Source organism: Oryzias latipes, chromosome 24, assembly GCF_053564925.1.
Source record: "Oryzias latipes strain Hd-rR chromosome 24, Olatipes_Hd-rR_3.1".
Lineage (NCBI taxonomy): Eukaryota > Metazoa > Chordata > Actinopteri > Beloniformes > Adrianichthyidae > Oryzias > Oryzias latipes.
Window position 1 is genome coordinate 19,627,706 of NC_136260.1, and position 22,484 is coordinate 19,650,189.

At 38.4% G+C, this 22,484-nt stretch overlaps 1 protein-coding gene across 2 annotated transcripts in view; it reads right to left on the reverse strand.

Moving 5' to 3' along the window:
* slc24a4b (solute carrier family 24 member 4b) overlaps positions 1 to 20,789 on the reverse strand; it is a 29,834-nt gene extending 9,045 nt beyond the window's left edge. For both annotated transcript variants that reach the window (XM_020714598.3, XM_004083425.5), the window contains exons 1-10: positions 20,009 to 20,789; positions 13,841 to 13,945; positions 4,999 to 5,075; positions 3,443 to 3,517; positions 3,276 to 3,360; positions 3,078 to 3,181; positions 1,580 to 1,654; positions 1,481 to 1,506; positions 1,353 to 1,406; positions 64 to 155 (exon numbers count right to left, since the gene is read on the reverse strand). In XM_020714598.3, the coding sequence (XP_020570257.1) occupies positions 64 to 155; positions 1,353 to 1,406; positions 1,481 to 1,506; positions 1,580 to 1,654; positions 3,078 to 3,181; positions 3,276 to 3,360; positions 3,443 to 3,517; positions 4,999 to 5,075; positions 13,841 to 13,945; positions 20,009 to 20,168 (853 nt within the window). In that variant the 5' untranslated portion in view covers positions 20,169 to 20,789. The remainder of the gene's footprint in view (positions 1 to 63; positions 156 to 1,352; positions 1,407 to 1,480; positions 1,507 to 1,579; positions 1,655 to 3,077; positions 3,182 to 3,275; positions 3,361 to 3,442; positions 3,518 to 4,998; positions 5,076 to 13,840; positions 13,946 to 20,008) is intronic.
* Between the last annotated feature and the right edge of the window lie 1,695 nt (positions 20,790 to 22,484).

Below are 22,484 nucleotides of genomic sequence, written 5' to 3' on the forward strand. Positions count from 1 at the left end.
CCTCACCTGCCAAAAGCAAAGGTGACGACGGGTCGTCATCCCAAATATAGTAACAAGTATTACCATCCTCCATCTCACTGCTGGCTGCAGCATTACCGTTGGCCACATTTTTGTTGGACTTTCCTGTGAAAAACCTTTGCATGCTGGAGTTGAATCTAGAGAGAAGAACCAACATCAAGGTAAAGGTAAGTTTAATGTCTGACTCCGCTTCTTCCATTCCTCAACTCTAGTTCATGTGGAAATCTTAATGAAGACAAAAAAAAGGTGCTATATTGAGCTGGAATAAATTCACTCCTGAAATAAAAATCCAGGCCTTTCTTGGTTACGAGATTTGGGCAAAATTAAGTTGTAGTTCCTTTGGTTGCCAGATGCCGGATGAGACGAGGTAAACAAAGACGTACATGAATCCATTTGTCAGCAAGTGGATGCATCAGAATGGAACGGAATAGAATTTTTGACTCATTTCTAAGTCAAAAGTGTAATTTAATGTGTTAGATGAGAAAAGAAATTGAGCAGTTTTCTGATTATAGTTATGTTTCATCTTAAAATAAGTCAATTCCCAGGTATAAAGCACTATTACTTTAATCTCATTCTTCCTCAGCATTTTGTCTGGCAGCTAGGAAATATGGAGGGAAAATAAAAGCCTGACACCTGAGCCAAAAGAGGTCATATCCGAGCGTGACTGTGCTACATGAAACCCACTCTAGTCCATTTTGGGCCATTTCAGTCAAAATGCACTATTGTAGATATTTTTGGAGAGATGACAGCATATCCTACAGTAAAACACTTATTCCTCCAAACAAGAAAGGCGCAGAGGAATGTGGTTAAGCCCCCCCCCGGAGAGGGAGAAAGATTAACCTCTTCTGGCTGAGTGAGCAGGCAGCCACAGAGCGCAACACACATTACCAGATGGACGACAGCAATGTGGGACAGCCGTTGGCAATTTAGTCAAGTTAGAAGACAACTGTGGTCATGCCTTCACCAAAAAAGTTATTTTTGATTACATTAAAAACATTTTAAAAAGTGTCATAGATTTGGCTAAAATTGTGTTTTGCAGAATGTTCTGAAATATGAGAGACAAACCTTTAGGAATTACAAATTCGATGCTACCACAAACCCTAAAATAAACAGTCAAAGTTCACATTAATTTATAATTTTACAGTCATTTAGTGGAAAATTGTCTCCATCAGACCAGGAACCACGAAAAGAAGAACTTCCGCTGCAGCTATAAAGCATCTTGTGCAAGCAGAGCATCTCCACAAATTCAGATGTTTACATAAGAATACAAGGCTGGATGTTATTCAACAAGCCGTATCAGAGAATTTCTGCATTAAAAAATAAGCAGAACTCACTTCATGACGAGGATGTATCCTGCATACATGACCACCAAAATCAAACTCTCCCACCTGATTAAGAGAAAGACAAGTGAGTCTAAGGCCCATATTTCCCCACTCATATCAAAAGGTTTAAGATAACTTACCAATCTATCTTCTCGTCATAGATGAACTGAAATGTTGGGAAAAAAGCTTTTTAGTTGAGGGTGAATCGGTACAGAGAGCATTTTGATCACAAAACTTACTGCGATCAAAGCCACAACCGACAGGATGTAGTAGAAGGAGTCCCTGAAAACGGCCCACCGAGTCAGCATGACCACCTGAGAAGTCATTTTTAAAGTCAAATGTTTGTCAAAAGATTACCAGAGCTGCCAGCAAAATCCTAGAATCTGCGGAATCTACAAGCAAACTATCCGATTCTTGCAAAAATTTAAAACCCCGTTTTTAGACATTTCACCAGGTTTTAAGTTGTTCCAACTCTTTGCTCTACACCTTTCCAAGCTTTTCTCAAAATCCGCCATCGAGAATCTTTTGTCTCATTAAAGACCGACTCAATCATCTTTTGATCTTTATTGATTATGCCATTTTTAGTCCCAATTTTGTTGTTTGTTTTATCAAACTTTTCCAGGACTTAATTTCAGCAGAGTGGCAGGAGTTCATTAAAAATTCACCTTTCAAGTTGTGAGCAAGGCTGTTGACACAGAGCAGCCCCGCCCCCCTTCCCACCTTAATAGCTTGGATAGTTAATAGCTTAATAGCCTAGACAATAGAAAAACATAATTTAAGACTAAAATACTGAAATAACGTAATTTAAGATACATGAATGAACTTACAGAATTGCTCGGAGAAGTCGCTTCAAATCTCCCAGACAGTTTTTAACAGTGTTCTGCTGGACGGTTTCACCATGCCACTTAATTATTGCATACATTTTTATAGCTGATGGACAAAAAAAATACAGAAAAGCCCCATGCCATTTTATTAAGATTGTAAAAGTGCTTAAGTTGGATTTATACAAGAAGCACAGAAATTTTTGGTTCCGTTTTAAAGATGTTATTCTAAGTTTAATATGAGAAATTTACACTTTGTCAATGATCTTGAAACAAATTTAGATTTATGTTTTAAGAATTAGAGCTACTTTTTATTTTATGAGGATTTATTAAGATGGGCTGCCTTGTAGCAAGATTGTATTCTCACTTTATTCTAAAATTAACCATTTTAACTTATACCATTAGTTTTGTCACTAATCAAAATGAATTAAGATGCATGTGCTTGGAACTAGCACAAAATCCTAATTATTGGGTGTATATCATTAAATTTAAAGTAATTCCAACAGTTAGCTTTTTTAGCTTATTTACGCATATTTGAATGCTTGTGTGGAACTCAGTTTCTAGATTTTACATCTTAAGATTTCCAATCAAGTAAAAATGACTTGCTTCATGGACAGAATTTTACTACTTTCTAGTGAATTTCTTCCTTAAGATTGGTGTTCGTTTCCCATTTGTTGGCCATCTATTTTTTATGCAGACATAGCATTTCCCAAAAAGCTAAAAGTCCCGACGCTCAAAATTCACAAGTGATTTCAAGTTAGATCATTTGCTTGATGTTTTACATTCTGTAATCTCTGCTGCTTTGTTTGCCCCACTTGATTTTATTTCAGATGCTTCAGCACAGCAAGAAACTTTTCATACGTGTTATGGCCAAAAATAAAACAAACTGAAACAGCAGTAAGTGTGACTCGCGCACCTGTCCTGCAAAGATCCCACAGACACCAATGATGCATAGGATGTTAAAAACCGCTGAGCCAACGATGGTCCCCACCCCGACATCGCCATGGGTGATGAAGACACCTGCACATACGGAGGCAACCATTCAGAACTGGTGGCGACACAGACCTTCGTTTGTGCACACGCCGTTTGAAGCCACAGCGTATTGGCACCGTACCAATGACGGACGCAAAAAGCTCTGGTGCTGAACTGCCAGCTGCCATGAACGTGGCTCCTGCCACATCTTCACTCAGGTCTAGTTTCTACAAAAAAGGAGGAAACAAATGAATTAAACAAGCACTGTCAGTGCACCTCACAGATAAAACCCATAAACTTTAGTTGTACCTCACAGATTTTCTCCAGTGATGTAACAAAGTATTCATCACATGTTATTGCAAGGGCCAGGAACATGTAGAGAGTCTGCAGAATCACAAGAACATTTCTGTTAACCATTTATAAATACAGATAAAGTTAAGAATATGCAATCTTCCACCATTAAAAAAAATGAGGAAAAAACCCAGAAGATTATTTGAATATCTGAAAACAAATCCATCAGTTGTAGATGAGGAGTGACATCATCAGGCCCAGCCTCTTCTGCAGGCATGCTCTGCTCTATGCTAACCACAGGGGGCAGCAGAGGACTGTTGCTGCAACTGAGCGCTTGCCTTCTACCCTCTGAACAGTGTGATCAGGACAACACAAAGTCGTGTTCACAAGTTAACAAGGTGTACTTTACTGTATTATTGCTCAAATATTAATTTTTGACAGACCTGAACACAAGAATTGTGATCTCAAGCAAGAAAAGCCAAACAAGAGGTTTAAAAAAATGATCCAAATGAGTGAAATTTATTGTAATATGTAAGACAGATGTTTAAGATCCAAACGGAGGCAAGTTTAGAGTTCTGGCACATTTTTTTCCTCAAGATGTGTTTTTAACCACAAAAAGGGGACCACAGAATCCATTTCAGATATTTTACTGTTACGCTGATGTCACCATGGGTTGTGGGTTAATCCAATGTGAAGAGGTTATAAATCCACACATTTAAGAATTTCAGGTTACACTTGTGGTCAAGTGTGGACAAAAGTTTTTTTATCTTGCTTAAAGCCAGTGAAAACAGTCTTCAGAATCACACATATTTAAACCGGTACTAAAAATAAAGAAGTTTTATTTATTGATGAAGCTTTCAACATGGACTCTTCTGAAGACTGTTTCAGACACACACCACACAAATCAGACTGACATACTGAGTTTTAGTTTGCCACAAAGTGGATGCAACATTTTTTTTTTTTTTTTTTAAAACACAGGGACACAAAGGATTGCTCCAATTTTTCCTCTTTAATGGATCACATCATGTCCGGGTAAACCAGTAATCCATGGTTAACACTACATAACAATCCCTGTTAGATGTGGATATCATCAGGGAGGTGCCCTTACAGTGATGCGTCACGAGTTTCATACAAGATAACCTAGAAAAAGAGTCTGAGAAGAGTGCATTTCTAATTTATGAAATTCCAGAAGCAGTACATTTTGCAAGAAGCAAAAATTTGGAAAACATGTATGCAGCAGATTGAGGTTAAGGTGTTCTTTAAATGTCCTGGCACTAGGAAAATGTAGAGTCGAGGGTCATGCATGTGAAACAGTATAGCAGTTTGCCTGGTTTGATTTTAAAACTCTGGGATTACTGACACACACTCGTCAACTTAAATTTACATCATTTGTCCAGAAATTGATTTAGATCGATCAGAGCAGCAATCAATTTTACACACATCCAGAACATCATTTTGGACCCTTTTCCAATTGACTTAACAGCCTTTATAGGGCACTTTTTTTTTTAAAGCAGAACCATCAAGTTTGCTGACAACTGAAACATATCTGCCCTCCATCACGTCACATCTCTTACCGCCACAATGTGCAGCAGAACAGCTCCACTCTTCCGTTCAGCGTTGGAGAAAAGGTCTTCAGGGAACTCGTGTATTCCTGAGGAAAGAAGAAATGTCAGGGTCACCTCACATCAGCTTCATGGCTGGAAGGTGCATACGTCTCCACACCACGCCCTCAAGGAGTTCAACTTCCTGACAGGGATTGAATTTTGAGAGACAGGTCTGACATGTCCAGTTGGTCCTGAAGACTTCACCTTTATGGTTCCCATCTTTCACTTCTTTTCAGTAAACCAAATAAAACTAATGTTTAGGTCAAAGGCATATAAAGTATAAGCATTTAGAGTATTCAACAGTCCTATTTTGGCGTCTCATCCATCATTCAGAGCTCCACCTGGAGCACGCAGTGATCAACCAACACCCCACGCACCTGGCTGAAGACGGGGGGGCCGGCCCTTTCCCCGCCACGTGAGCCGGCATCTGTGGGGAGTTGCTGGCTCAGAACCCAAAATTACCAAAGCTTCTGCCAAAAATAACTGCACCTTGATCAACTGGGATGTTGTCATCTTCACATGAAACTTTGTTTTTGACTTTAACAATAACAATAATAATAACAATAATAATAATATTAGTAGCCTCTAGGTAAAACCTTCCAGGGAGTAATGGATTAAAACACATTGGCTTCTAGATTCAGACTGAATACACCTGATCCAAATAATCAGCAGCAACCAGGGAAGGGGCTTCTGGGACAACAAGCATGACTGCTGCTCTTTGACATTCAGGGTGGAGGTCACTCAGTCAAAGAATCTGATGTCAAACACTTCTATTCAGGTTTTGTTTTGTTTGTTTTAAATGAAAGCCAGCTAATCAAGGAATAGCTGCCCCAATTTTAGAACCCTACATTTTAATGCAATTCTGCACCAACTTTAGAATGATCATCACTAGAAAAAAAAAAATTACAAAATAGATGCGCTGCAAGTTTGTTTCGTTTTAACATCGTGGCAGAAATGCTTAAAGAACAAAGCATTATAGATAAAAATCAACCTCTCCTAGTTGTCTGCATTAAATTTGAAAGAGTTGCATGTATAAACACTATCTAGTAAGCTCCAAATGACAAAAATGTAAGAGCTGAACCTGACGTTTGTAAGGTTTTACTTTAGATCATTTACTCGCAAACTTATCATCCCGTCTGTTTTCAACGTTCTAGAATCTGAAAATTGTTTGAATGTTAAAACACTTTCAGATTTGATCAAAATGCTGACAGTAGCTTTAATGTTTATTAATTCAAGTTAGACAATACCAAGGTAATAAAGAATACTGCAGTAAAATTGGCTCTGTTATATAATTTGTGACTTCAGAACAAAAATTTTAGAATTGATAAAGTGTTTGACAAAAATGTTTAAAAACATCAAGTCCTTGAAATTACCAAAGTTTTGTCTGTGAAAAGCAGGAGGGTGGACCAATGACTTACTGTACCAAGTGTACCATAACTCTCACTTGAAAAGAAAATTCATTTTTGAGCAAAATAAATGCAGGATTTCAAACACTATAAAGCCGAATAATATATAGGACATAAGAAAAAGAAATTCACCAGATGTCTATAATGTAAAAATACATACCAATTCCACCAACTGGTGTTCTTGTGGGTCTTTTAATGCATTTAAAATCTCAACTGTATCAATTTCTACAGGTGAAGCTTCTAAAAAAAACAAAAAAATAAATCATTAGAAATTGAGAAAGATCGTCTGGAATCACCTCACAGCCCCATATACCACCTCTGCAAGATTCATCACCTCTGTTGTCATAGAGGTCAGACAGGGCAGAAATGTGCTTCCATGGTGCTTTTCTCCACACAAGGACAGAACAGGACAAATGCAGAAATGATCCATCTCAAATGAGATGGATCAAATTTATAACCACATCGCACAACAGAGTTGATCTGTAGCTGAAACGGCGCATTGTCCTCTCTAGAGTTTGGCCGAACAAGAAGTCCATCTCAATTTAGAGCAGACATCTTAACTTTAAAGACAAAAAGAGAAAAGTGTCACTTTTGTGACTTTAGGGGTAAAAAAAACGATACTCTAGAAACAGTAAAAGTTTGTTTTCGGTTTACCTTTTAAACAAAAATAAAGCTTAAAGACAACGGGAGGCGAAGTGTTCCCTCACTATGGATTCTTTTTCACTGACATGCTTCTAAGCCGAGTTTCAAAGAGCAGTCATTGAGACCAGGTGTCCTGTTGAATTTCTCATATATCCCTGCCACACCAATCACTGAATTGGGTGTATTTTGCCAAAATCAAACCTGCAAGGACAGAGTTGATTAAAAGAAAAAAACAGCAGGACAGCAGCCCTCCTAAAAACTGCAGTTTGACAGCTGTGTGAAACACACATATAAGTGTGCAGAACTTTAGAAAAATGGAGTCCCATGATCTCAGCACATTCCTGACACATTTAGAATAAATGCAAGTGAATGGTATGTTTGGAGAGGTTGCTATGACGTCAAACAACAAGAGCACAAGTGCGTTTTGTAAAACAAACCACAAGACGTCTAAAACAACGTCCTGCAGATTGAGGCACTGAATTAGAGTTTTCTAAATTAAAGCGCAGTGACTCAAGGAGTTGTCTGAAACACCAAGCTAAACATGTGGTTTGGATCCCTCAAAGGTCTAAAGGTTAAAAATCAATATAGAAGACAGAAACCTGAACAAGAAGCAAGATTTCCTCAAATGCCATCCTCTCAAAGTTCTAGTCGTCACAAGATCAACCAGGAGGATTCTTTTAAAAACATTCAACTGCCTGAAGTCACAGTTCAAAATGCCAGGCCAGTCTAGACTATTAAAATTAGATTCCCCATTAAAAGACTTTTTTTAATACTAAAATCACAACTTTTTTCAGATCCCATTATTTAATTTATTTAGGAATTAAAAACAGAAAAAGAAACCAAAAGATGACGAATTTCTTTTTTTAAGTATTCCTCTGCTGATGCAGAGATGATCAAAATGTAAACAAATGCAAATGTGCTTTAAACCATTACATAAATCTTATAAAAGATGCTTTTTATAAATCTTGGAACCCTGTATTGATTTTAGGCTTTTTTTTAAATGACGTTTTAAATGACTTCACAGCTGAATAGTTCTTTCAAAGCAAAATACTAGTTTATCTGAAAATAAAAAAGTATCCACCCATTTAGAAAACACTCCCCCCCCCCCCCAAGATGTTAGACTGAGAAAGACCATACCACCCCCCCCCCCCAAAAAAAGCTTTTGAATTAATCTTACTACCCAATGATTGGTCGCCAGGAAAAAAGTGCCAGTTGATCAATCAAAACAAGAATTCTGATGTTACAACTTGTGATTGTAGATCTGTGTGTGGGCACTTTTTGCCATTTTCATTTTTGCATTTTTTTTCTCATCTGCACAAGTTTTGTTTGCAGACACAGAACATCATTGCAAATTACTTTTGAAAGGAATTGTCTTCACAGCACATGGAGTAACGGGAACAAGCTTTCAAAATCAAAGCCCATTTCAAATAACCAAGCTGCCATCTGCACGTGGTTGTTGCTTTTATCCGGATCCAACTGATGTTCATTTCTCAGTTTTGCTCAATTTTAAAAAGTCTTCTCGGGTGACCTTTAAATATACCAAATCCAGAAAATACCAGCCAAAATCTTCGAGGCCAATACGTAATTCTGCAATATTCCAGATAACATTGATTATATTACTGTGGAGTTCGAGTTGTACCATGGATTACAAGCCATCTGTTTTCACTTTGACAATGACTGGTCAGACTGTTCAGCCAGAGACAATACTCTACTTTCCTGAACTTCATGGACAAAGTGGTGTAACAATAATTTAAAAAAAAAAAAAAAAAAATCAACTTGATGTTTGAAAAGCCAACCAAAAAAGGTAAATACAAATACTGGGACAAAGATGTTTTAACGGATACTGCCTTCTGTCACAACTGTGGACCAGCCAGGTCATTAACAGAGTACGATTGACACTCTAGTACAGCAGTCAAGGGACCTTTCAGAGGGAATGATTCCTCTGGGTCATCATTAGCCCATTAGATAATTGGCTTGCTGCAGTAGACATCAGCAAGCAGAGCCCGTGACTGCTATTCATGCAAACAGGACGACAATGCAATCAGACTTATGGATGATCTCTGGGTCACGCAGAAGCATTAAGTTATGGAGAGTGCAACCCTCAATAGCAAAAACGCACTTTGGCACATCTAGCCTCCATTCTCCCATATGTTAAAACATCACATGGTCACAGAAAGCGTGCAATTTTACCTGCATAAACAAAATAATGGAGCTCATTACAGTTGAAGCATGAATTCCCACCAGACTTTGAAAGACTACTAGTTGGACTGCTGGTGCATCAGAAGACCCCTGAATCAATAATGTGGTCCTAAACTTTCCCGTCTATACAGAGCTAAAAGCATTCAGAGCAGAATTCACTGGAGGGAAAAAGAAAATAACTTAAGTCCTACTCCAATCATCTTTTGATGTATTGTAAAAGTGGTCCCAGTGGTCTTTTAACTATGATTACACCGTTTTTTGCCAAAAAAGAAAAACCTGTGAAGTTTTCAAGGACATAATTTCTACAGAGAGTCAAAAAGGCACACTTACAAAGCTATTTTTTAATGACATTTGTGCCTTATGATCAGGAGCACCATATATATGAATGATTTCTGGTTGTTTTATATGATAAAGCGAGAGGCCTGAGAGGTTCACGACGCTGTCATGATGCTTGGTTGAGTTTTATTGTGAATTTGCTAAGGCGGCTAATGTGCAAACGGCTTTTTCTGGAAATACTGTGATTGACAGAGCTAATGTGAACTAAAAAAAAAAACAACAAGAAAGTCTGATGGACTTCTCTTGTCTCGATTATGCGCCTTATGACATTTAAAAAAATAAAAATAATTCATGGATTCTGCGCCTTATAATCTGGTGCACCAAATGGTTTGGAAAATACATTAGAAATTTCATTAGAAATTTGTCTGAGTTGTTGATGAGACTGTTGGCGGGGAGCAACCCCGCCCCCCTTCCCCTCCCTGTTGCTTACACACACACACACACACACACACACACACACACACACACACACACACACACACACACACACACACACACACACACACACACACACACACACACACACACACACACACACACACACACACACACACACACACACACACACACACACACACACACACACACACACACACACACACACACACACACACACACACACACACACACACACACACACACACACACACACACACACACACACACACACACACACACACACACACACACACACACACACACACACACACACACACACACACACACACACACACACACACACACACACACACACACACACACACACACACACACACACACACACACACACACACACACACACACACACACACACACACACACACACACACACACACACACACACACACACACACACACACACACACACACACACACACACACACACACACACACACACACACACACACACACACACACACACACACACACACACACACACACACACACACACACACACACACACACACACACACACACACACACACACACACACACACACACACACACACACACACACACACACACACACAAGCCAACCGCCCCTCACAACCCAACATTAGCGTTGCAACAAAAAGGCGAGAAATATTGGAGCAATCCAGCCATAAAGTTTTGAGCCAGTTGTCGGCTCCAATGAGGAAACTGAAGGCCAACGTGGATCTGGTCTTCTTCAATAGGATGCATCAGAATAAAGCGAAGCCGGGAGCTTATGGTCACAAATACGATCTTTTTCCAACTGCATTTTTCTTTCTGCTCCCGATTCACAATTAGTTGAATAAAATACTCTCAGTTTGAAGCTTAATTTTCTTTCCAAATATCCTCCATTATCAGAAAAGTCACAAGAAAAAAAATCGTCATTGAAGTGAGTCTTTAACAGATGCAAAGTTGAGGCACAAATGAGGTTCAGTGTTGCCTATGATCCACTCCTTAATGCTCCATCTTAGGTGTCCCCCACAAGAAAATAATTCATTTTATTGCTCCTGGTAAACTGCTGCACAACTTCTTTACCGTCATGTTTTCGATCATTCAAATTCATTACAAAATGTTTGTTTTTTCCCCAACCATATCTAAATAACCCACTGATGTCTGCTGACAGTTTACTGCAATCTCAACAAGATATTCTTCTTTGTAGTCATTCTCCACCCTCAGCTTCAGTCAAGGCCTTTAAATCATTCAAGAGGCTGTTGGACACGGCTTTTGTGACATGCAGATCATTTAGCATGCTGAGCTTAAGGCTAATGTGCTGCATTAAATAAGGGTAGACACGTAAGAAAGAACTGAATTTTTTATTGAATTTTAAAACTTTTAAGCCATTTTCTTTGTTAACATGTGCAAACCATCATCTAAGGAATAACATGGGTTCCACTTTATTTTTCTGTATTAAAAACCTTTAGATTTATTCTGTGCCAACTCCCAAATTAGCAATCTTATTTGAATACCATTTGTCCACTAAAGTTCATTACATTTACACAAAGTTGTGCAACTTTTTAAATCAGTTTAAAAAATAAACTCAAATTTAATAAACTGTTTTACACATAAGATCAATGGAATATTTGTACATTTAAATTCTATATAGATGCACAGAAAAACAAATATGACTTCTAGTTGAGGGGTGTGAAAAGTCCATTTTTAACTGAAGTGCTCATGTTGACAGTCATTTACTAGTTGAATGATTCAGTGTTGAATGATTTAGAGCCACTCCTTCACTAAAACAGCCTGAAATTAATTAGAAGTGTTGGTTTTCCTACGTCACTGCATGTTCAAACTAAAGCAGTGTGGAGAAGTTGCAGTTTTATTTTCTAAAGCTCAAGTTGTTGCAAGCCTGCTTAATGGAAGAACTTATATCTAAATGATAAGAATTGCTTCAAACAAAAGGCACATGTGCCGCACAGAGCACGGGAGAAGAAAAAAAAAAGTAGTTATTTCATCAGTTTAGGCGCTCATAAGTCTATGTCTGCTCACAAGACTCTGTCATATGATCAGCTTATCGAGAAAAGGCAGAGAAGGGGGGGGACAATAGGCCCATATAAAACAAATGTCATGTTCAGCTTGGTGTGATTTGTGCCAAGTCTTTAAAATAGAAAACATTAATTATACTTTAATAATTACAAGTAACAATTACTTCATTAGAGACTCTGCTCTCTCAGACCATGACAACAATGTCCGCAAGAACAAAGATTTCACAGTGCACTTGCAACGGATTAGCTTAAAAATGAAGTGCATCCTAAATATTCCATCCCAATTATTAACTGTAGAGCTCACCTTTATTTTTTAAACTGCACAATACAAGGTAAAAACTATTCAGCAAGAAGAAGTGGCCGCACGATAAAGGAAGGGGCTCAGAACGACTTTCAGCCCCTCCAGCTTTGTTCCCAGTGAATCATTCAGGGTCACGAGGCTCATGCGAGTATGTTTGAAGATCAGGGTGAGTCAGACCGAAACATTTTAATAAAAACTAGACATCTAGAAAGAATGAGTCTTTGTTAACCCTTTACATGATGTTTAGTTACTTAAAAAGGCTTTGATTGCATTGGTTACACTCCAGTTATGTTGCAGTAATTATTTGATATATTTAAAAAATGAGGAATAAAAAAATAAAAAAGGGGTACCAAAATAGACAAGGTTAAAAAACCTCAGTTGTGATTTATAATTAAAACTATTTTGTACAGTAAAACAATAAAACTAAGTAGAAATAAATCAAAAGCTGGCAAATGTGCAGTTTGCAAGGAGGATTCTTTAAAAAGGAATTTTGCTTAAGGTTAACAATTTCCACATTTTAAAATCATTGAAAGATTATTCGCTGTGGTGATGTGCCGAAAGGTTAATCACTCTAAAAATGTAAACTATTTGATTGTCACTTTACTTGTTCGTTTCCCTGAATTCCATCATTTTTTATTCTTACATATTTTATTCTGGCAGGGTACTTCCAAAATGCAGAACCATCAAGTATTTTAGCAGGTCAAACAGTTCTGGACATCCCAAACTTTCATGACACGACCTTGTGTTGATCTTATAGGACAAATAAGGCCTCATTTATTCATTCATTCATTATAAAAGAATTGAAAGGTTTTTTTTTATTTAATTTTAAATTTTTTCCACTGTTAAAAATCAATTTTGGTTTAGTAAAAAATAAAAAAATAAAAATGAAAAAAATAAAAATCGTTTTGCCATTGTGGTAACCAATAACCACATGAAGTTTTGTTTTGGGATTTTTCTTTGAATTTTAATGATATTCAAACGATTACATTTAAACCCAGATTAAGACTTTTTTTTTATAATTTATATGTATTTTATATTAAAGCCTTTTCTCATTTCATTGTATTTTCTTAAATACTTAAATTAAATAAAGTGCGCCAAAAACCAACACTTTCCATGCAACGTCACGTTCCTCCTTGAATGCATCATTTACCATGACCAGGCTTTTTTGATGCCCTCGTTTCAACTCTTGGGTTCCTGGGGTAGAGGTTGGTGATGGCGCCTGGAGTCTGAAGTGCTCAATACATTTTGAGAGACTTTGACACAGATTATGCAATCGATACATTTATGAGACTGTTACAAAACAACTCCCACGGCAAAAACTTTTCTCTTCAGCGGCTGAAAACCAAACCGGATGCGATATGCCTTCAGTCAATGTCACACTGCGTTTTCCCTCCATGGGGCCGTGTTTTGGACAAATGCATATTTTTTACCATCTCCTTAATGTGAGACTTTAGAAGTTAAAAGTAACATACCTGGCTCTGAGCAGTTCTTTGGCTCCGTCTCATTTTCCGACAATGCCAACAGTCGTCTCCCCAAGTGATCGAGGTCTGGATGTCCCTTAACCGCCATACCGTACCCTTAAAAAACAAAAAGATGATTAATAAATAGTTGAAGCATTTAGGTTTACATATAAGAACCACAGCATGTTGGAGAGAAACACCCCAGCAGCAATCCTTAAGTGACAAAAAACAAAAAAAAATAAAACATTAAAACTCCATTTTCTAAATCAAAGGCAAGATGGCTGCTGTTGCCAAGCAGGTTTCACGACCCCCAAGCATCCATGATGCTGATTACTTCAAACAAGGGTTTGCTGTTTTTTTTAATCCCTTAAAAGTTCATGTTTATAGAAATACAACATTTTTTTATCCAAGCAGCAACTAGAATGCATCAGAATGCAGCTGTTCCATTATGTTCAGAGGGGGTGGGGGGGGGGGGTCATTTTTCATTAAACTCGTTTTAAGCCTCTAATAAGGACACGAGGAAAAAATAAAAAAAAGGATAAAAATAAAATAGAAATTGTCAAACGAGTCATGCATTTGGGAAAAATTTAATGAACAGCGTTCCCTTTAGCAGTTTTTATAAAAAGTTTAAATGAAAAAGCTGAAATGTAAAAGACTAGAAACTATCAATAATAATAATAACAACAATAATAATAACAGTAAAAATAATGATAGATTAGATTCATCTGCGCTTTTCCAGACGCTCAAAGCGCTTACAGTGTGTCCATTATTCATTCACTCCTCATTCATACTTGGTGATGGTAAGCTATGGTTGGAGCCACAGCTAACCTGGGCCAGACTGACAGAGGCGTGGCTGCCAGTTCGCGCCTACGGCCCCTCTGACCATCACCCGGATCATTCATACACATGCACACTACTATTAATGTCTACAATTTAATAATTTTTAAAAACAATTTAAAAAGCTGTATTTGTGCGACCAGACAAATTTTAGGGATAAACCATAATGGTTTAAGGCAGGGGTCAGCAACCTGGGGCTACGGAGCCTCATAAGGCCCTTCTGGGGGGGGGGGATAAAAATAAAAAAAGCTGACATTTTGAATACATAGATTTAGTATTTTTGGTTATTTTGCTTCAGTTAAGATTTATTAAGTTTAATCTACTGTTAGAATGCTTTACATGTTTTAATACATTTAAAGCACACATTCTCTGCGTCACAGTACTGTAAAGATATTTTTTAATGGATTCTACACGAATGTTGTTCTGTTTTATATTCCATAGTAAAAGGAGAAAAAGGGATAAAAAACCAGAGAAAATGTCATGTTTGACTTGAATTCATTGCCTTTTCTAATTCAAGTAAATCTGCTGCAGGAGAATCTTTAAACTCAGGGTGCATTTTATTTTGAAAGGAACGTCTGCGCTGCTGTTAAAAGCAAAACAAGCTAAAAAAAAAGACAAATAAAAAAATTAAACCTTTTTCAATTCAATTTTTGTAAATGTTTAAAAACTTCATTTTATAAATGAGTGGCTTGATGGTCACAAACACCGAAAGAAAGTATTTTGTGAGCTAAACTTTTTGGGTGTTGCTGGGTTTTGTTCAAAAGGAATGAACACAAGTGGCTCTTCTGGTGTCAAAGATTGCAGACTTCGTGTTTAAGGGCAACGGGTTGAGTCAGATTTCAAGAGTTAGCATTTATTTTTCCAAGGATTTATGCTAAAAGAGTTAAATTTCAGTACATTTGGGAAATAGGTTTGTACAGTTGAGTTTTTTCAGAAAGACACATTTTCATCTGCAAACTAAAAGAAAAAGGGTGTGGTTCCTTACCACATGAGGAAACCACACCAATAACAAGGGATTGCTTTCGTTTGGTAACGTCTTACTAAAGTGTGTCACAATAAAATGCAACATCAATACCTTTAAAAGAATGTAGTTTGCCAACTCTTATGGCTTTCCAAAACAAATCATAGCAAATAAAAATCCACTTAGGAGTCATTTGTTTCTAAGACAATTTAAATTGGTACTGCTCTTGTTCTGTTGAGCAAAAATCTAAGTCAAGCCAGAAATTTAGTAGACTTGCCTGAAACTGTATTTCAAGCATACTGACAGAAATTTAATTAACCGGCTTTCCATCAAACAGTTCAACAGCCTGAAAATCAGCAGGCACTGTATAAACAGATTATACGCAGGCGACCTCAGCAGCTTCCCACAGCACTCCAGTGTGGAGACCAAACCCTCCGGGTCAGGACTCCAGTCTGGTCTTACTAACCAGCTCAGTTTCACTCTTCTACTTTTGGCTTCTCAGATCTACTTGGCAACGTTTACTGGACAGAATCTGATTCTTCTGCTTGATACCTGGGTCGCTGGGATCGGTTTGAGCGCCAAACATGCAGACTTGTGCCAAGATTAGCAAACTGGATTAGACGACCACATTTTAATTATTGGAAAACTGTCAATCAGAATGCAATTTGTATTGGTTGTCAAATGTGGAACCACATGCAACAGTTTCCTTGAAAACAGAAAAACAAAAACAACGCATATTTGTGTGCCTGCAGGAGCTACCACAGTCTTGCTGCTATGCACTCGTAGTTCTGTCAGCTCCTCTGGGCAGGTTTGGGGAGGAAAGAAAAGTGGGAGCAGCAGCCCATGGTGAAAATTACATTACCAAGTTATGCTTAAGGCTTGCAAGTTGTCCCATTTTAAAAAATGTTTGCATTTTATTACCATGAAGGCACAACTTTACAGAAATGAGAAATTGTTATTCATCTTCGATCTAGAATGGACAATAGTGTTTGCGCAGATTTAGTAAAACAAGATTGTGCCAAGTGACTAAGGGGACTAACACTTTTTAAACCTATTTTCAAGTAAGAGTTGTTTAAAACTGACTTATTTCTAAAAACAAAGTTTGAAATAACTTCATGCAACATCAAAAATATCCAAATACCATTGCATTATTGAAAAATAAATTAATTTGAGTTGATAAATGTGTAAATTCTTTATTGCTTTGACTACAATGCTTGAAATAAAAAATAAAATAATTCTACTTTGCAAAAAAACTAAAAGATAATTGATTTTTTTAATACAATATAAAAGGCTGACTACAAAATAAGCAAAAAGAAAATTAGACAAAGATTAATGAGGAACCATAGTTTTCCTTATTTTTGTCAGAATATAAAGTCTCTGGTTTAAAACAAAACAAAATCTATAAATAAAAAAAAAAAAACTTGAGCAACTGATGAAATGGATGAGTAGGGAAATGTATAAAGACAAAACTGTCCAGATGCCATGACTCAACTTAAGGACAGCATCTCCTGGAGAAATGAAAGGCTTCAGCAACAAATTGAGGCACTAAAGAGTTATGAGAAACATGTTTTAGTAGATTTCTACCAAAACAAACCAGCAGTGCCTCTGACCATCTTCAGGCTGGCCAGGTAAATTAGACCTGCAGTGCCTGAGATGATTACTGTGACGGAAGGTGCATCCAGCTAGGATTTAATTATATCCATCAACTTTCAGTTTACTTTAATAATGGACCAAAACGCTTAAGGTTAATAAAGACTAAAAAAAAAAAAAAAAAAAAAAAAAAAAAAAAAAAATGCTAAAAATAAAAAAAATGTAGGTAGAGGGTCACTTTACTTCTGCATGTAAGGTAACAAGAGGGGAACTGTCCATTCATTCACAAGGATCAGAGAAATAAACCACATAATTTGAAAGTAGAACAATATAACAATTTATCCTAAGATACTTTTCATATTTCAAAGTAAAATGTAAATCGTGGATATTAAAACTACAACTCAGTCTAGTTCTGGACATTTTGTGAAATAGCATTTTAAACGCTTAAAAACCAAGTATACGGAGTCTCACTTGGCTCAATATAAATGCCACCATTTATAAAAGTGAATTTGTGAACATTTTGAGCTTGTTCATGTTGGGGGTACATTTTGGAACAGTCCTAATTTTATCCCAATTTCTGTTTTTTTTGTAATTAGCAAATAATCCTTTTTAACCTCCAAGTTCGGTTAAAAACAACCCAACTTGGGTTATTTTTTAAACGGAGTGTGTAAGGTCCTATTGAAAATGGAATGACACTTGAAAGCACAGAGTGTCCTTTCATGGGAAATTTAAATCTAATACTATCAACCTCAAAGTTTTTGCATTTAAAGTTACATTTTTTGTTGCCAATACCAAACCAACATCAACTTCAACAATTTAACTCATTAGAAAAAAGCTGTCACTCATTTATTGCATTTAACTCATCCCACCTGAGAACTACACCAATTGAACCCATGGAAGACATCTGATTTTGGGAGAAATTATGTTCAGCAAAATACAAAAGTTAACATTTTGTGTTTACTTTGGTTAACTTTTTTTTGTTACGGTGATAATCCCAATAACATGGGAGGTTATGGAGGAAAGAACCCGTCACTGATCTAACCGACTGTATGGAGTAACAGAGAAACAATAATAGCCTCGTAATATTATCCTGCAGCTCTCTTTGGAGAGAGACAGACCAAGGACAAACATCCAGTCCCAAGCTGTGAACCAGGTCCCATCATTTTTGTCTAGACATTTTCCAGATTCTCCTGAAACACTCCCAGCCATCAGTCAAACTGCTGCCACCTGTCAGCACAACCCAACCCCTTTAAAATAATAATAACTCAAGCAACAATAACCTCCCTGTCACGCATTCTAATCATGTGACAGTGCGCTGAGCTTCATCCATCTTCATGAAGATTTAGCTCCTAATGCATCCCCATCCAGTCTGATGAAAGCTCATGTGATGTCTGAAGGATGAGGCAGCCCCCCCATGTGTTCCATTATTATGATCAGCATGTCGGCTTGTGGAGCCGCACAGACAGGCTTAAATTCCTCAACACCTTTTCACATAAAACTCCCTTCATTCAAAACTTTGATACTTTGGCACCTATAGAATGCCTTTTGAGAAAGGAGATTTTCTGTCAATTGTATGATATCATTCCTGATAATCTTTTAAGCCTCTTGTTTTTTATGCAATTAATGAAACTCCCAGTGAACACGGAGATATTCACTCTGGATTTATGTGAAAAGTCCTTTTTTAGTCCTGCATGGGGTACAAATTGAATCAGGGATTTAATGGAAGGGTGCACGGATTTCAGGTTTGTTTGGATGCACTTTGGAGTGAAGGGGGGGGGGGGGGCTTTGTTTTAAGAATTCTGATAACAGTGTGCAGAAAGATTTCATCCAAAAACTTCTGTCCTGCATGTCTCGTTAACCTTTGATCCGAGTGGTGTGTCAAATATTCCTCACTAGCAAAATGTCAGGGCAGAGCATTGCATTACATAACAGATGCAGAGTGGGATGCTGAGCGTTTACGCCAGCCCACCGCATCAGTCCTGCCTTGTGTGCATGGGATGTTTGGCTTGCGTGTGTGCGCGCGCGCGGCCAACAAACTATGGGCGACGATTGCTCCCAAAATAATGTTTTTTTTAAATATGTATTACAGCATCGAAGCGCCCCCCCCCCCCCATCCCTTCCTCATCCACCCATCCCTCCAAGTGATCATCGTTGCGTAAAATTCGGCATCCCTCAATTGCCATGCGGAAGCAAGAAGCGTGATCATCTTCATGTGCGTGCCAAGTGCTCAACCAGACACGACGATGATGCCACCATTGAGCATGATTTGAGGTCCTCGTGTCTCACAGCTGAAGACGCGCCCCGCGCAGGACAGACGCGAATATATATTCATATTTTAGCCCTTAAAAAAAAAACCGATCATGTATTTATTCTGTCAATCAATACGAGCCCGGTTTTCTTTTTTTAAGGAAAAAAAACTGTGCCACCGCCACGGCGCGCACACTGCGGCAGAGAGCTTGCACTCCCACAGTAGATTTAAAAACGCCGTGACCCTTCAGCATGCGCACTTGAGTTTGTACAGTGAGTGCAAAAAAAGCGCACAGGCTTGCAAATGCAAACCGCGCACTTCAGCCGCGCGCAAAGAAGGCGCAGAGAACCCCCACATACTCAGATTTGGAAATTCAAATGTTTTGCCCTTGAGATTAAAGACTGGAGACTTTCAGACGTGATCAGTTGAAATCGGGGGGTGGGGGATTCAATAATCGCCTGGTTTATGATTACACTGCAGACGTCTGAGGTGCTCTGCTCCGTTCCATCACCCCTGGAACCCCCGGATCTGCCCCCACACTCACCTGTCTTGGTTAACAGCGCTGACATACTCCACGCCACGAAGAGGACACTGCAGATGAAGCACACCTGGACGAAGAGCATCTCCCTCCTCTTACGAACTTTGAATATCTTCGCAATGATTGTCTTTTTGGACGGGCTGGCCGCGTCGTCCTGCTCCATCATGCTTCGCAGCTCGTTCCCCGGCGGGCACTTTTTTGCGTCCTTGAGAGCCAAAGAAACTGCCACCCCACTTGTCTTTCTCACAGCAGGGACGTGGTCCTCATTTCCAGCCGTCCAGAGCGCAGTTTGGGGGAGACAGCAACGGCAGGTTTCCCCTCGTTTTGATGCCTCTTTAGAAGATGCCTCAGCAGCTGGGGTGGTGAACGGGGCAATGACGGGGCGGTCAAATTCCGATTTGGGAATCCAAATCAATTCAGCGCTGCTCCTGAATTCGGATTCTGTCAAATGATGGGTGCTGTTCTCATGGCAGCGTGCGTCCTGTCCCGACAACCATCAAAGAACGTTTTTTTTTATTCCCGCCTTGCTGTCGTGCAGTTTCTGTTTTGCATAAGATGCGTCAGTGTCCTGTCAGGAGCGTGGAGCCGCTCAGCTGAACCGAATCACAAATCCCACGCACCTGCGCTTGTTAAGTGAAACCGATCGGAGCTCATCAAGTTTAATTGTTAGATTCGGGCAGCAGTCGTGGCGCCGTCCGCTTTCCTGACGCGGGCGCCTCCCCTTCCCAACGAGTCCCTCATCAGATCAAAGCAGCCTGGTGATGAGAGCGCCCTGTGCCCCCCCCCCCTCCCCCCCCCCCCCTTCACAGAAACAGGGCTCCTTTAACTTTCCTGACAACTGTGCGCGCAGACCGCCCGTGAAAAATTCCCTTCATCTCACATAAAGACAGCTCCGTCTATCACCGCCGACTCGGGAGTCCTGTAATCTGCGCCATTATTTTCAGATTATTGGCTGAATCTTCTTTTCGACAACAGCGTTCCTTCTTTCTGCAGGACAACAAGGGAGGGAAAAACTCATAAACTCTGCTGTTTCAAAATCCAGCACCCTTCCGGGTCCTACGCGTAATTTTCTTAGAAAAAAAAAAAACCTAACCACATCCCCTTTAGATTTCATCAGGTCATTGAACCCTCCTTTCTGCACAAATTTAAATCCATTCAGTAATTTCTGATGGCCATAGGTCAATGTTAGTATCAAATTTTAAGATTTTGTCATACATTAGTGTGCACAGGAAGAGAAAGTTGTGCATTCATGACATGTGGGCAATATTTTGGTCAATTAATTGTAAAATATACATTTTCAATGAACACCAAGAAGATGTCAGTAAACTGTATACATAAAATTGCATCTTAAAAAAGGAAATGTTAAAATGTTTCAGAAAGTTTATCAACGCTGAATGCCTTTTTTGAAGCCACCAGTGTGACCCCAAAAAAGAACAAATGGAACCTGACCGAAAGACTATTGGTCAGCATCTTAACCCCTTGTCACCGATTGATGCAAATATGCATCAAACATGGCTTCATTGTTGTTGTTGTTTCCCTTTCGGCTTTTCCCATCAGGGGTCGCCACAGCGAACGAGTCGCATGGTAAACTTGGCAATGTTTTACGCCGGATGCCCTTCCTGACGCAACCCTCTCAAAGCAACCGGACTTGGGACCAGCACATAAGTAGAAAAGGGAACAGGGAGCAGCCCGGAGTTGAACCCTGGTTTCATGGACGGACGGCGCCGCAAACCAGCACGAGCTAAACCAGCTCCCTATCAAACATGGCTTCATAATTACCTTAAATCTGCATCTATCTGAAAGAAACTACTGTTTTCATGGTTGGAAAGAAATTCCGGTTTAAAGGAGTTAAAATGTAATCTAAACTATAATCTGAGGCTATTTCATTTCTCTTGCAACCAAAGTTGGAACCCATCATAAAAAGTATATTTGTGTTAGAGCAGAGCAGCAAACACCCCCAAAACATCTAAAAGCCCTTCAACACCAACCTCAGATCAGGATAGAGCAAAATGCAAGAAAACAACAAAAATCCAGAAAATATAACAAGTTTTCAGAAAATACATTTCAGAATATTCAAATTTTTAAGGATTAAAAAGTAAAAAATCGTATTTTCTTGCATACATTATTTAAAGTAATTACTGTTGTTTTAATGTGTTTTTTCTTGTTTTTTATTATTATAAGTAGTAGTAGTAATATTGTCTATGTTGTTGTATTTTGGCTTAAATAAGCTAAGCTTTAGCCTGCTTCTTTTCAAACATGTTTTGTATTGTTGTTTTATTATTGTTGTTGTAGCTATTAATATTGTTATCATCTGTAAGTTTGCATCATATAGATTGTATTCCAACCTTTTAACATGTTTAAAACAAATTGCATTTTTTAAAAGAATGTATATACGTTTGCACTGCATAAGCAATATATATATATATATATATATATATATATATATATATATATATATATATATATATATATATATATATAT